At 39.0% G+C, this 14,914-nt stretch overlaps 2 protein-coding genes across 3 annotated transcripts in view; both read left to right on the forward strand.

Moving 5' to 3' along the window:
* LOC100553301 (inter-alpha-trypsin inhibitor heavy chain H4) overlaps positions 1-3,264 on the forward strand; it is a 36,767-nt gene extending 33,503 nt beyond the window's left edge. For both annotated transcript variants that reach the window (XM_003217653.3, XM_008105159.3), the window contains 3 exons: positions 469-620; positions 2,172-2,265; positions 2,930-3,264. In XM_003217653.3, coding sequence (XP_003217701.2) covers positions 469-620; positions 2,172-2,265; positions 2,930-3,005 — 322 coding nt within the window. In that variant the 3' untranslated portion in view covers positions 3,006-3,264. The remainder of the gene's footprint in view (positions 1-468; positions 621-2,171; positions 2,266-2,929) is intronic.
* A 2,255-nt stretch (positions 3,265-5,519) lies between these two features.
* LOC100560371 (inter-alpha-trypsin inhibitor heavy chain H3) overlaps positions 5,520-14,914 on the forward strand; it is a 32,809-nt gene continuing 23,414 nt past the window's right edge. Inside the window, exons 1-8 of the mRNA XM_062969361.1 lie at positions 5,520-5,676; positions 8,376-8,396; positions 11,358-11,524; positions 12,310-12,414; positions 12,709-12,871; positions 13,801-13,911; positions 14,039-14,164; positions 14,251-14,367. Of these exons, the coding sequence (XP_062825431.1) occupies positions 5,584-5,676; positions 8,376-8,396; positions 11,358-11,524; positions 12,310-12,414; positions 12,709-12,871; positions 13,801-13,911; positions 14,039-14,164; positions 14,251-14,367 (903 nt within the window). The 5' untranslated portion in view covers positions 5,520-5,583. The remainder of the gene's footprint in view (positions 5,677-8,375; positions 8,397-11,357; positions 11,525-12,309; positions 12,415-12,708; positions 12,872-13,800; positions 13,912-14,038; positions 14,165-14,250; positions 14,368-14,914) is intronic.

Genomic DNA, 14,914 nt, shown 5'->3' on the forward strand with positions numbered 1-14,914 from the left:
GGGGATATACAGTGATACAAATATATGCATTTTTTGGCTGGAATCAAAATAAAAGGTACTGTATAGATGGGCCCTCATATAATCCAGTTTAAATCAGATAATCTGGGAGTGCTCCTGGGATATAGGAGGTCCCTGTGCATCATATAATGGACTCTGACAAAAGTGGAGAGCAAGCAGCGTACGACGGGCAAATCAGCCTGTTTGATGAAGTAAGAAAATATGTAATGTGTACCATTTAAAAAATCCTTTTAATTCCAGAAATATTGTTTGTTTGGATGCACAGGGTGAATTCTTAAATTCATTGGTGTTTCAACTAAAATTCATAATAATGTGATTAAAATAACTAAACACGAGTTGTGACCCTGCTTTTTAGACTGTGTGCATGAGGACTATGTCAGTTGCATAATTTTGTAAGGAATCCAGGCATTTTAGGTACTGTATAAAATATTCTGATCTGTATTTTCCAAGGGTGAACATTAGAGTTGAAAAAGAAAAGAGTGTTTTGTTATCAGGAATGGATGACATGTCAATGAAAATATCCTATGTGAAGACTTCTGAACATTTTCTTGGACTATACATCACTGATGGCCACTTTTCTGAACAAGTCACCGGAGTTCTTGGTATGTCACAGTTTAGAAAAGTGATTTCTCTGTAGCATTTATGTGCTGTCTGAAAACCATTTTTTTCAGGGAAGATTACAATAGGTAAAGTCATTCAAAATACACAACTGGTCAACTCTAACCATATTACAATAAACATTAAAAGCATCCAAAATAAAGAGATTTGAGATGGAGCTATCTTAATGGGAAAATAAAGGGGTTATAATTTGGTGCTTATCTTGGAAATATTGGTGGTAGATGATCTTTCCTTGAGAAAGAATATCATGGCAGTATGCAATTCTTGAAAATGTTCTTTCCTTCTCCATCACCACCTGTCAAAACACATTCAAGGATAGGATCCAAAAGGGAACTTCAGAAGCAGTCTGGGTACATATATGTGAAGACAGGTGATGCTTTGAGTATTGTCTTAAGCTATGAAGGCTCACAAAGATAAAAATTAGCATTAGTTCCAAAATGTCAAGAGGGTCCCAGTTCATGGATGACTGAAGTCAATGGATGTTTGTTTAGGTAGAGTTTGAGCTGGTATACCAGCCTCAGTTGATAAAAGGTGCAATAAAAGTGATGTACAGTAGCCCACATAGTGCACTAGCTCATTGAACACGGATTTAAGGTATATGTAAATATGGATCAGCTGTCAGAATTTTTAAAAAATATTTTTTATTGATGATTTTTTGATACAATTGTAAAATCATGGGGGGAGTGAGTGAGAGGGGGAGTAGTGAGGATGAGGAAGGTGACTGCAAGGGGAAAAGGAAAGAAAGAGGGGAGAGAGGATTAATAAGAGTATGACTTTTCTATATCTAATGAAAGGAAAAGAACTTGTTTCTGTTTTGTTGTTTCATAATATTCGATTAAATTTAAGATGGTTCTGACATTATCGCTTATTCAGCTGTCAGAATTTAAGATACAAGACCTATCTCTTCCAGCAGGCCTACCCAGACAGTTTTAATGGTGAATTTTAAACTCCGCGATATGCCTGGTTTTTGTTTTGTGTATTTTGATATTTTGATACCTATTTTATGGAAATATGTTTTAATATGTGTATTTTATGTAGTGTTTTAAAATGATGATTATATGTTTGTTTATGTTTCAGTAATGCTGTAACCCACCTTGATCCGTGAGGAGAGGCGGGAAAAAAATAAAACTATAATAATAATTATCCTGCTTCTTGGCAGGGGGTTGGACTGGATGGCTCATGAGGTCTCTTCCAACTCTACTATTCTATTATTCTATGATGATGATTATTATTATTATTATTACAGTATTATTAAAAATCTTTGGATAGCACAGAGTGCAGTAGCAAATGGGGAGAAAAAGGAGAAATGGGGAAATTGGGGGCCAGAGTATTCAGGGATTTGTGTTGCCCCACAAGGTACATTGACTGAACTCCTGAATCCCTTGTGCAACAGCCACACACAGCAATTTAAAAATCAGATATTCTTTTAAAATGCAGATAACAATATACTGTAGCCTGGGTAAGGCAGGTTTAACAGTTTTGCTAGCAGAATGTCAAGTCAAGTAATTTTCCCCCTCTCTGTTTTTGTGCTGCAGGTCAGTTTTATTTTAATACATATTTCGGAAAAACATCAAATGTCAGTTTGAGGAAATCAATAAATGTGCAAGGACGAAGATATAGGGCCTCCAGGTAAAACTTTCTTTGGACCATTTCACTTTGGATCAATCACTTTTTTGGAGTCTTGCAGTAATATTGTATTTAAGTGCAATAATGCCATAATCTTTCAAAGCTGTCTTGTACCATGTTCTCTAACACTTTCATATAATTGGGGTTTATTCACCTCATGCATGGATACATGGTCAAGCAAGCTGTCTCTTCTCGGATGTCTTCTTTAGCCATAGGGTTTAATGGGTAGTCTTCTTTTCATTTCCCCCCCTGCTTTTATTAATTAACTTTCAGATTTCATGGTTCCAAATATTTTAATGTATCTCAGAAATTGCCATTGTAATTTATTGTTTTCAAATTATTTGTTTGTGTTTTGCTTGGTTTTGATGTATTTCTGAGGAGGAGTATACATAAATATTTTGAGTACATGAATGTTTTGGGATGCACTGTATTGAGAATAGCCCTAGGACAGCAGCTATTCATATTCACCACAGATGCAAAATGAACTTTGGGGAAAGTCTCATTTCACCCTATCCATTTTGCATAAGCTATAACCATGTGTGGGAATATTTTCCGTGGATATTCCATTAATATACAGAGTAAATAACCTTTCTTAAGCATTACACAAACAGCCCTATTTCACAAAAATATTTGTGTTCTTATCTTTTTTTATTTGTTTATTTTTCAGACAAAATAAGAAAGACTACAGAACTGAGTCATCTGCTGATGTTGTTTCCTGTTGGACCCTAGATCTCCGTCCTTGAGTGTTTTCTCAGCAGCAAAAATCATGGAATTTAAAATACCACCTTGTGTATTAATTGTGCCATTAGTTCAATTTTCTTCAACCTTATTTTTAATTTTTTTAAATATTAAATATTTTTACAAATGTCCCATGAGAATTTCAAATGTTCACTTTAATATGCTCCTAAACCAGATTCATTAATTTCATAAGACTGAGGAACAAAAAAGACTACACAGAATCCCAGCATATGGTGTGGTCAATAAAGTGATTTCTCAAATCTATTCCCCTTGTTTTTGCTCATTTCACCCAAAGCTAAAGCCTTCAATTGCTCTGGAGACCAAAACCCAATCAACAACATGATGGGTAATTCCAAAAAAAGGAAGAAGCATTTAAAAATGTAAATTAGCATCAGCAGATCAGAAGCTTCTAGAGTTAGCAGTAGAGCGAATGAGCTTCAGCAATACAGGAGCAGAATCAAGCTTTGAAACAACAGTGTGCAATTAAAATTAGGCATTTACAAGGGAAATCCTGTCTCATGTCCACTCTGATGTTCAATTGATTTTACATTCCGGTAAGTATATATTGCAGAGGAGGGAAATTTCCAACCCATGTGGATAATTCAGCCAAAAAAGGCTGCAGATTTGGGGCATTCAGGTCTAGATCCAGCCAACAAGGGTCAGGTTCTTCTCCCCCCCCCCCCCCAAAAAAAAACAAAAACAAAAAAACCTCTGCTCCTTTCTCCAGTTCAATTCCAGCAGCATCTCACCTTCCCTTCTTTCCCTGGTCACTCCTACTCCCAATGGCGAATGCAAGTGGGATGGAGAGAAATCCCATTGACATTTCTGATATCAAATTGGTCATTGCAGCAGGATTTCCTCCCACCCACCCCTTGCGCACCTTGTCTGCTAGGGATGTAAACAGAGTGGAGGAGGGTAAATGCCTTTGTTATCTCTGGTCTTACAGGACTAATAGGGAAGAGGGGACCCAAGGCAAATTGCTAGAGTTTATTGGTCTGGAACAGGGCTGGAACCCGACTGACTACATTGCTTATGGGTTTTTTTTTAATTTCTTGTGGTATCATCATTTATCAATTATTTATGACATCCCTTCTAAAATGGGAAAATAAAAATGATATATAAAATTAGAAATCCCATGTGACATTTTCCATGGCTGACCAATAAGCAACACAGTAAAAATCACCTGCATGCTTGCAGTGGTAGAAAACCTGTCCCTTTAATGTTTTGTTTGTTTTTGAAAAGGCGGAGAATAGAACTCGGGAGTCTTACATTAAGTTGCTTGACTAGTGGACAGCTACACATATTTAATGTATTTTTAATTTCCCTCATAAAAACATGATATTTCTTACCTCACTTTTGCTATCAACCTGCTTCAAAATTATAGACAGTAAAGAAAGAAAAAATGCAGTAGAAAAGTTACTGCTGCTCACTATAATAACTTTATTCTTGTATCGCGCCCCATCTCCCCGAAGGGACTCGGGTCGGCTCACATGGGGACCAGGTCTGGTAATACACAATAAAATACATGAACATAGGTACATTTAACTTATAACATGTAAAAGCAAAAGCATCCAATAAAATCAAATAAACGCAACTCAACAAGTCGCAGTGAGTTAATTCAGAAATTGGAGGCACTAAAAATTGCTTCAGTTCATTCTTGTTATTCCTTGAGGAAGGAAGGAAGGAAGGAAGGGAGGGAGGGAGGGAGGGAGGGAGGGAGGGAGGAAGAGAACAGAGTCCAAAGCTAATAAATAACTAGTTATTTTCTCTTTAGTCTGGAGAAGATACATTTAACAGCAGACATGATAGCAATGTTTAAATATTTGAAAGGATGTCACACTGGGCCCTTCCAGACAGGCCCTATATCCCAGGAACTGATCCCAGGTTTTTCTGTTTAACCCAGATATCCCAGTTGTTCAGACTCAAGGCCCATCTAGTCAAGGCCCATAATGTGTGAGATCTGGGCGTTTTACAGGAGGTGTCTAAACCACATCTCCGGTAAAACCGAATTCATTTGAGACAAAACAGGAAAACCCTTTGTCACCTGGAAAAACACAGATCTTTCATAAGATCTGGGTCTTTTCAGGTGTGGGCCTTGTGTGGATCCTCAGAGGTTGTGAGCACTGCTGGAAACTAGGCAAGTGGGGTTTATATATCTGTGGAATGTCCAGAGTAGGAGAAAGAACTCTTGTCTGTTTAAGGCAAGTGTGAATGTTGCAGTTTCATAGCATTGATCAATGGCAGTTAAAGTAATAGCAAACAGCATTAATTCTACAGTATAGATGTTGACCTGGGTTAGCTAGAAGGAACTTGTGGAAAAAGATTGCAAGTTAACCCCTCTCCTCTCGTTTTCTGGAAAACTGTTGGCTGGCCTGCCTGCAGCCCAGAAATTTTGGGAACTCCTCCTCCACCTCCTCACAGCCTAAGTGTGACAATATCACTAGACTCCACCCCTCTTTTAAATGATGAAAACTATGCAAACTTGGCCACAATTATTGGCTAGGTAGTTTTTCTAGATACTTATTAACATTCTGCAAAATAAGAGTGAACATCACTTACTGTTTTCTTACTTTTTCTTGGACCATGGGGAACCAATTTCTGTTTTTTACTCTCTTGATGCTGATACCAGCCCTTGGGTCATCTGATTTTTTAATAAATAATATCAGGAACATCAAGGTAAGTGTGCCAAAAAGTTATGCCAAATGTATGTTTTACACCTATAATATCACAATAGTGCCCAATGTCAAGGCACTTCCAATGCAGCTTTTTAATTTATAGAGTGCTCAAAATCCTGACAGTAAAAGTTTAAAATATTTATGAAAAATAAAATTTAATTAAAGATAAAGGTTTCCCCTTGATATTAAGTCTAGTCGTGTCCAACTCTGGGGATTGACGCTCATCTCCATTTCTAAGCCAAAGAGCTGGTGTTGTCTGTAGACGCCTCCGAGGTAATGTGGCCGGCATGACTGCATAGAGTGCCATTACCTTCCCACCGGAGCGGTACCTATTCATCTATTCACATTTGCATGTTTTCGAACTGCTAGGTTGGCAGAAGCTGTGGATAATAGAGGGAGCGCATCCCGCTCCCCGGATTTGAACCTCGAACTTTTCAGTCAGCAAGTTCAGCACCTCAGTGGTTTAATCCACAGCACCACCGGGGGCTTCTAAAATAAAGTTTATTCTTAGTCATATGGGAAGAGTGCTGTTTTTCATGAGCGACAAAGATTTCTCTATGTTGAAACTATAGGCATTCAGTTTACAACCAAAAAAACCTCCCAGTTTCCCACAATATCGAGGCATGCTTCTTAAGTCCTCTAATGCCCACCTCTTTTCTGGACTTTGATTTCTGATTTCCCTATTGCTCTTTCTGAATGCATTACGATATTCCAATTTTTTGTTTCCTGATCTCAAATACTGTATTGTACTAAGTGCAGTACATCTCCAATTTGCTGCAGATTTCTATGTAGCCACGACTTACTTGCTGATGAAAAATAAACAAATAAGTCAAACCTTTTGCAATCTTATAGTTGTCTGTAGATTTACTGTGTGTACTGTTGACAAAACATTACACCGAACAAATCTTAAAGGAATCATCCATACAGTTTTGGATCAATGCATACATATGTATTGCAGCCTGTGACTCCAGCAGTGACACTTTTCTTCTGTATGAATTGTTACACTTCTGTCGGATGAAGAAGCCAGTTGAGCTTCAAAAGATTGCATGATATATTCATAGGTTTCAGCTGTACCAACTAAAATACCACTGTTTTATGGATTTGGTTGTACTTCACTGCATGACCATGTTTGTCCCTGAATGTATTTCCTGCATACATGTTGAAAACTGGGTGAAAGAAGGACCAAAAATATACTAAAGGGAAGAAAAACTGTGGTAAATGGTGCCTACCCCAGTTAAAGAGTTCACAGTGAGGTGCAAGTAGAGAACACGTCATTAAAATAAACTTAATGGAAATATGTGGTTCTGCCTTCTGTAGACTGGTGTAGAGCAAAGTGGCGGACATGTCCTTAAACATCCCCCCAGAATGGAGCCAAGCAAGCTCCTGGTTCACTAGGGAAGCTGGCAGTGATGAAATGAGTGGGATGGAAACTGGAGCAAAAATGCTGGAAGACTTGGACCAAAATGAACAAACATAGACTAGAGCTCATTGGAAAACATATGCTATGGTGATGGTTGCAGCAAAGAAGTTATATTTCTCTGCTGTCATTGCATCTGCACAGTGTCACCCAGCAGAGATGTTTCAAGTGGTCAGAGGTGTTTTACACTCTACTGCTTTTGATGAATTTGCAAATCAAATTGGTCAGATCACTCTGACATGGATGCTGTAAGAGGGTTAGGTCCAGTGGATGCAATTTTGGCTCCTGCTTATTCTATATGATTGGATACATTTCAGTGTGTGCAGCCTAAGGATGTGGATACGATCCTTAGAGAGGTGAGAGCCACCACATTCATACTGGATTCTTACCCTAAATGACTCCAGAAAGTTGATAGAGGAGGGTTGGCTAAGTGAGTAATGTCTCACTTCAATAAAGAAAGTTTCCGTCTTGCCTAAGAGAATCTGTGGTGAGGCCATTACTGGGGGAAAAAACTATTCTTCGATCCCACCATTCTGAATAATTGTTTTCCAGTCTCTAGCATTCCATTTTGGAGCAAGGCTCTGGAGTTCCAGAGATTTCTGGAAAAAATTGATTAGATTTATCGTACAACTTTGTCACATGGCTGCCAAGAACAGCTCAGGGCAATCATATGGGGGAAAGCATGGAGCATGTATGGATTTTAATAGCAACACGAGAGGCCTCCTGTGTTGCTGTGGTGGCAAATCTGCTCTCCTTCACCCATGGAGTCGCACTGGCATCTTATGATGGGGGCCAGCAGGCCCCATGGGTGACCTGTGACAAACTGGCACATGCTGCCAATTTTAGCCCCATGTGAAGAGGTCATTAATCTGGCTTCAGGTTTGGATATGAGGTGGAGACAGGTTTGGTTGCCTTGGTAGATAATCTACACAGGAAACTGTACAAGGGAGTGTGCCTCTGTTGCTTCTGCTGGACCTCTCAGTAATTTTCAATACCATTGACTATGTTAGTCTTCTGGATCACCTCCCTGAAATGGGACATGGGGCTCAATTATGCAGTGTTGCCAGTCTTGGAGGGGTGAACTCAGAAGAGACTGCTGTTCAATGGTCTGGCCAGGAGACCCCTTGGGGTTCTGCTTTGTGCCCTATTTCAAAAATAACTCACATTTCTATTGAAATTGGAAAGCAGTCGAACTGCACCCAGCTTGTATTGTGTAATGCTTTAAATCTCTCCAAATTCTTCCAAAAATAATTGTAAGATAATGATTTCTCTTTTCTTTACAGAAGAGAAATGCTGCTAATATTGTGAGTACCATTTTATTTATGCTGCTAATATTGTGAGTACAGGCCATTTCCTATTATATTCAAAGGCAAAATGTTTATTTTAATCATTGTGCTCTTAGATATCCTCTTAGCACATGAATGCCATCGTTCTCTCAAGGCAAAGTAATTTTAGTACATGACCTCCACCATTTGCTAGAATTTCCTCAGATGCACTTGTTCTTCCATGAAGCACAACAACGCCCATGTAGGGAACATCAGGGAATTACAAAGACTTCATTGGGACTCTCTGCACGTATGTGTCTTACAAAGTCTTCTAACTAGGTTCACACCTCCCTCTCCCCCCCCCCCCCCCTGCTCTCTTTGCAAGCACCATTCATCCTGGATAAACCTCTGTAGGAAAGAACTGACAAAAGAGCAGATCCCCCATTGAATTATTAATGGGACTCATTTGTAATTTGCAAGAGTCAAAAGTTGTCAGAAAGTGGTGTGTCATAAGATGTCAGAAGCCTGTACTAATTTTTAAACAAAATCTCATTCCCATATAACTGTTGCATAGTATAGCGTACAAATTGTGTATTTCATACTGTCTTTGAAAATAGGGCAAAGCTATTTTCCATATAGGGAAATAAGTAATTTATATCTACACTCAATGGGAGAAAATAGCTGCTTTTTCCCTGAATAGAAGTTGCTCAGGATGTCGTTGAACTGTTACAAATAGGCAGGAGATTCAACATAGGATTTTTTTTTCTCCAGTGCAAATGAATATTGAGAAACTAAATGTTGCATAAGACAATTGCTTTAACTTCTGGTAAACAAAGAACTAGAGCAAAGATAAACACAAAACAGAGCAAAGGGTATGTAGAAATAAGCCGCTGAACCAAAAGTACTAATAAAAAAGCATCAGGGAATAGACTTTTCAGCTGTTGCTGACAGCTCAGACAATTTACTTATTGTATTCCAGCTCCCAAAATCCCTGTGTGGTCTGGAGAGTCTTTACGTAGTAGACCCAGAAGTAACTTTTTGAAACTTGGTAGCAACTACATTTAGAGTTATAAGGAATGCCATGATTTAAACACAACAAATAAATGTTGGGCAATGAAATGTTGCACAGCTGAGTTATCTTTCTTGGCTAATACACCAAGGACAGGGCAAAGGGTGTGTAGAAAAAGAGGGATGAATCAGCAGCAGTAAATAAAAGCAAATCAAAACCTAGAACAAATTTTTAGACACCCACTCAAAGTTTTGAATGTTTATTTTTGATACTCCTCAAATCCCCACTTGACTTATAACCTTATCACATTTGTCTGAATATTTGCATTCGCCGTGCATCGTGGCGAGTCCATGGGAGTCCCAGTGGGGGACTTGGAGAACCTGTTGCTCTATGCCCTGACCCCCATTGCATGGGGAGGAAGCATTGCCTCCCGCCTTCCCTCCATTGTTCCTAAGGCAACACGGGAAACAGCGGTGTGTACCACCCTCCTTTCCTCTTTCACCACAGAGACTGGTTGGAAGTTGGTGTGCATTGTGTGAAAGCGGAGAAGAAGTGGCGTAAGATGGGTAAATCAATCCACCCAATGACAGATGGGACAGATCCAGAAAAACGTATTTTCCAAAATCTGGAGCTGCTGCTCCTTTGGAGACAAAGAGATCTGTCAAATGAGATATAAGTTGACTATAAAGGTTTTTTTTTTCATTTACAACCAAAACAAAAGTAAAATAGAACAAAAGGGAGGATGGCAGTCTTCCATGTCAAGCAGTTTTTACCTCCAGAAAAATAGAGCCATGATACTTCACATTCCCTTGAATTTTCCCTGAGGTGGTCATGGTGGTGTCATGTATCTGTATCAGGCAAGGGGGACCTAGGCAGATAGCTCTCTGACTCTCACTGCTCTCCACCAAACATTGAATAACCATGGCACTTTGGTTCTTCAGGAGGGAGAGGGGGATACTGCCTTCTGCACTAACAACAACAAAAAAGACACGTGAAGATTTATTTTGCACTTATGCTTGCCTAATTCGTAAAATACCACTTTGTTTTAACGGTATGGCTCATGTATAAGTCTAAAAAAATTAGTAACCCCCCTCCCAAAAGAAACCTGGTTCAACTTATCCATGGGACAATGTAAGTACTATAATTTAACTCTTATTTTAAAAGTAAGCATTTCTTTCTTTGTGTAGAAGGGCAAGAGCTTAGTCTGTCCCAAAAGAAGTACCAGCCCCCTCTACCCTACTCACAGCTGTAGTGCTGCTTATGGCCTTTTTGAATGTCTGGACAGAAAATTGTCGTTAGGAGTAGCTACCCCCTTAGGTGGCACTGGCACCCCTGTTCTTGCAAAAGTGACTCTATTAGTTCCTGTTAAGGAATCAGGAATCCAATAGCACAGTTGTAGTGGTCTTCTACTCGAACAATAAAACACACAAAGACTTTTGCTTTTTCCCAAATAAGCAGGAAGGCTTTTCTTTCCCCTTTGCCGCAGCAGTATACAAAGTATATACATACAAACTTTGCCACTTCTTCTTCCTCAATACTCACAGCAGCAATCCTCCAACACACCATCCATCCCTCAACAATCTCCATCAACCCTCATTAAACTTATTCAGTATCACTGCAACCTATATACTACCCGCATTGCATTAGCCACCACACCCTGATTACAATGGCTTAACTCTTTTACAGGTGGGTTAGGCCAAAGGCATTAACTCTGCTATCATTTAGAAAATGCCCAGTAATTTCCAAATCCTAACAAACCTTCCCCTGACTTATACATGAGGTTGACTTATACCCAAGTTTATACTATATTTGTACAGTTTTGCAGTGTATAAATGTAAATGGAGAATATGATAAATATTGTCATAGTAATTTTGCTATAGGACCTAAGAGGTGTGGTTTTCTTTGACTGACATTCATATTGTTTTCATGGTGAATATTTCACATTCCTGTGGAGTCAGTGGTAGTGATTTTTCCCATTTCATTCTTTCCAGAACAACAATGACATTGATATCTACAGCCTGAAAGTAGATTGTAAAGTTACTTCCAGGTTTTCTCATAATGTCATCACCAGCCGAGCTGTCAACAGGGCCAATGTGTCTAAGGAAGCCTTCTTTGATGTGGAACTTCCCAAGACTGCCTTCATTACCAATTTCACCATGTATGTATAAAGTACTTTCTGAACCACTGTTTTGTGAGTGCTCAAATCAGTCTTTGTGCAGCCCCAGATACTGAGTGATGGTGTTATGACATCTTTCCATGTGGTGGTCATAGGCAAATGTTGGAATAAATCCATTCTACATGAAATCTGTAGAATATATCAATTTGTGAACTGTCATTATTCACTGTTCTTTCATTTCAGCTTGCCCTAGACCCTTATTTTCAGTGGTTTTCAGTGACCTTGGCTCTTCTTTGAAAGTGGGATTTGCTCCTATGTATTGCCAAAATGCTTGCCCACAGGGGATCTAGTAAAGCTGGAATTGGTAACTTTCATAATTGGATATGCTAACTGATAAGACTTTCACTCCAACAACATATAAAAGTCTATAGCAGCTCCCCTCCCTTTGAGGCAAGAGACTGTGGTTGATATCCTGTATTGCAGATGTAGTTACAAATAACTACATATTTTCTCTTGATTTTACTCCACAAACCTATTTTAAAAGGTAGCCACAATGTGCGAGATGGGCTGTTTTGCGGAGAATTAAGGTGCAGCAAGATATTTCCAGCCCCTTCCTACTAATGATCTGTATTGGGGTGAGGAGTTGTGACAGAGGTCCTGCTTCTGATTGTCACATCACAGGCCATGAGTGGGAGATGACTGGAAATGTCATCCTGCTGCACCCCAATCATCAGCAGAAAAGACCTTTGCTTGGTGGGGTTTCTGGCTGTCATTTCTTTGAATATCTACATGCATTTTCCCATATTTGTATGGCTTTTCTCCTGTAGGGTGATTGACGGGGTCACCTATCCTGGAACTATAAAAGAAAAAGAAGCTGCCCAACAGCAGTATCAACAGGCGGTCTCAAGAGGACAGACAGCAGGCCTAGTCAAGTAAGGATAAGATCCTTTAATATTCCAATAGGTTATTTGTGAAAGGACAAAGGGGGATACATTTGTGTGCTGGTATACCAATCTCAATGGGTTTTGGCAAGGTAGTATTATGTGTCCAGCAGTCAGCTTGTGTCTTATATATCTAGGCTGGGACAAGTCTGATGAGCAACAATGATGCAACTCTGCTTTCATGAGAGTGTGGTCTAGGAGTCAAGGCATTTGCAATCTGAGGTAATTAGACATTGGTAGTCCCATTTTTCACATTTTCTAACTTTTTTTTTGTAACTTGTGAAGGGCCTCTGGGAGAAAAATGGAAAAATTCAGTGTTTCAGTCAACATTGCCGCAGCCAGCAAAGTGACCTTTGAGCTGATCTATGAGGAATTACTGAAACGACATTTTGGAAAATATGAGCTGTTTCTAAAAGTAAACCCAAAGCAACTTGTCAACCAGTTTGAGGTACTGTAACACTAACATTAGAGAAATGGCACAGTTGTAAAGTCTGCTGCAGTTCACAACAAAGCTGTTTCCAGGCAGAAGAATCCTAATGCTGTCAGTCAAAAAGCACTGAGTCTCGATATCTTCATATCCTCTGTAACGGTTGTTTTCTTGTAAAGGAAATTACTCATGAAGAGTAGAAAACACAGGAGGTTTACAAGTGGAAAACAAAGTTATCTGGACCTTTTATAATTCTGTGTTTGAGGCAGTGCAATTGCAAGATAAAATCTTTATCTGGAGGAATACAGAAGGTCAATAAATGTATACAATAAAAGTAAAAGTAAAGGTTTTCCCCTGGCATTAAGTCTAGTCGTGTCCAACTTTGGGGGGTGGTGCTCATCTCCATTCCTAAGCCAAAGAACCAGTGCTGTCCATAGACACCTCCAAAGTCATGTGGCTGGCATGACTGCATGGAGCACCACCAGAGGCTAAATGTATACAATACAAACCCCCAAAACTGCGGGACAATACCTGCAGTTTCATTTACCCATGTCTGATGAAATATGTCCCCTCTGGGTATTTTCTAGGCCCTCTGGGTGGCATGCTTCCACCAAAAGTCATTAATTCAGTAGATTTTCGCTATTACCCATGATTTCAGGCAATGTCCTGGAAGTATCCACAACAGAAACAGGAGTCAGATTGTATATCATTCAGAAGAAGATACATAAGAAATAGTCTCCTACTTCTCAATGCAACATGTTTATTATAGTTAAGATGACTGCCTACATTATCATCATGCTTTCTGCTACAAAGGAAGTTTTAGGACCAACAAATCAACAAATTATGATTGAGGAGCTTTTTGTATATATGTATCTATCTACTTAATGTTATATTATGACTTAATTTATGAGTGACAGTCAATGACAGCATTATTCCAATTATTATTTCAGATTGAGGCAAACATCTTTGAACCCCAGGGTATCAGCTCTTTGGAAGCTGAGGGGTCATTCATCACCAATGACTTGTTACCAGTTATACACAAGTCTTTCTCAGGAAAAAAGGTATGTCTGCTAAACATAAAATAGAGATCTTATGTTCTCTTTCTAATTTTCATGAATATAAACCCAAATTACTGACTACAGGGTGACATTTATTAAAATATAAGCTCATGGACTCTTGTGCTTTCAGGGTCACGTGTCCTTCAAGCCAACCATTGACCAACAACGAAGCTGTGTGGATTGCCCAACAACACTGCTGAATGGAGATTTTGTCATAACATACGATGTGAATAGAGAATCTCCAGGTGATTTACAGGTAAACAGAACTGATCTAGTCTGTTATCTCAGTGGATTTCCTTTTTAATATCATCTCGCACAAACTTTTTTCTTCTTGTTTTTCAGATTGTGAATGGGTATTTTGTACACTTCTTTGCACCCAAAAATATTTCACATTTGCCTAAGAACATTGTTTTCATAATAGATGTCAGTATTTCAATGTCTGGACGAAAACTACAGCAGGTAACTAAAGGCTCTAAAGTTGATTAAAAATGTAAATAGTAGTTAAATTAGCAGGAAGTATTCAGCACAATTTCTTCCAAGCAATTCTTGTTCAGATTGCCTTCAGGGTTTTGTGAGTGCCTCCATACAATAAGCAGCTAAAGCTTCATGTTGGGATCCCATACCAAGAGAAAGGTGGGAAATAAACTGAATAAATGAATGACATAATAAATATTGTTATGATTAGCTATAAAAGCAGTCCCCAAATTACAAACATCAGGTTTACATATGACTCCTAGTTACAAACTGGAATGAGGCAATAGAAAGTGAGAGGAAATCTACCTCTAGGAAAGGCAATTCACTCCTGCCTTGGTTATTATGATGAAAAGGTGTCTCCAAGTTTTATCACCAATCCTTATTTCTACAACAACCCAACATTTTCAAAGTCGAATTGTCCCAGGGGCAGAAAGTGAGGTGGAATCTTCTGAACAGAGGCACAGGGGTGTTAATTCGTCCCCATGCTATCCAAAACTATTTCTGTAAGCCACCTTAGGTTCCCAAAATGAGG

The sequence above is a fragment of the Anolis carolinensis genome, chromosome 2 (genome assembly GCF_035594765.1).
Source record: "Anolis carolinensis isolate JA03-04 chromosome 2, rAnoCar3.1.pri, whole genome shotgun sequence".
Lineage (NCBI taxonomy): Eukaryota > Metazoa > Chordata > Lepidosauria > Squamata > Dactyloidae > Anolis > Anolis carolinensis.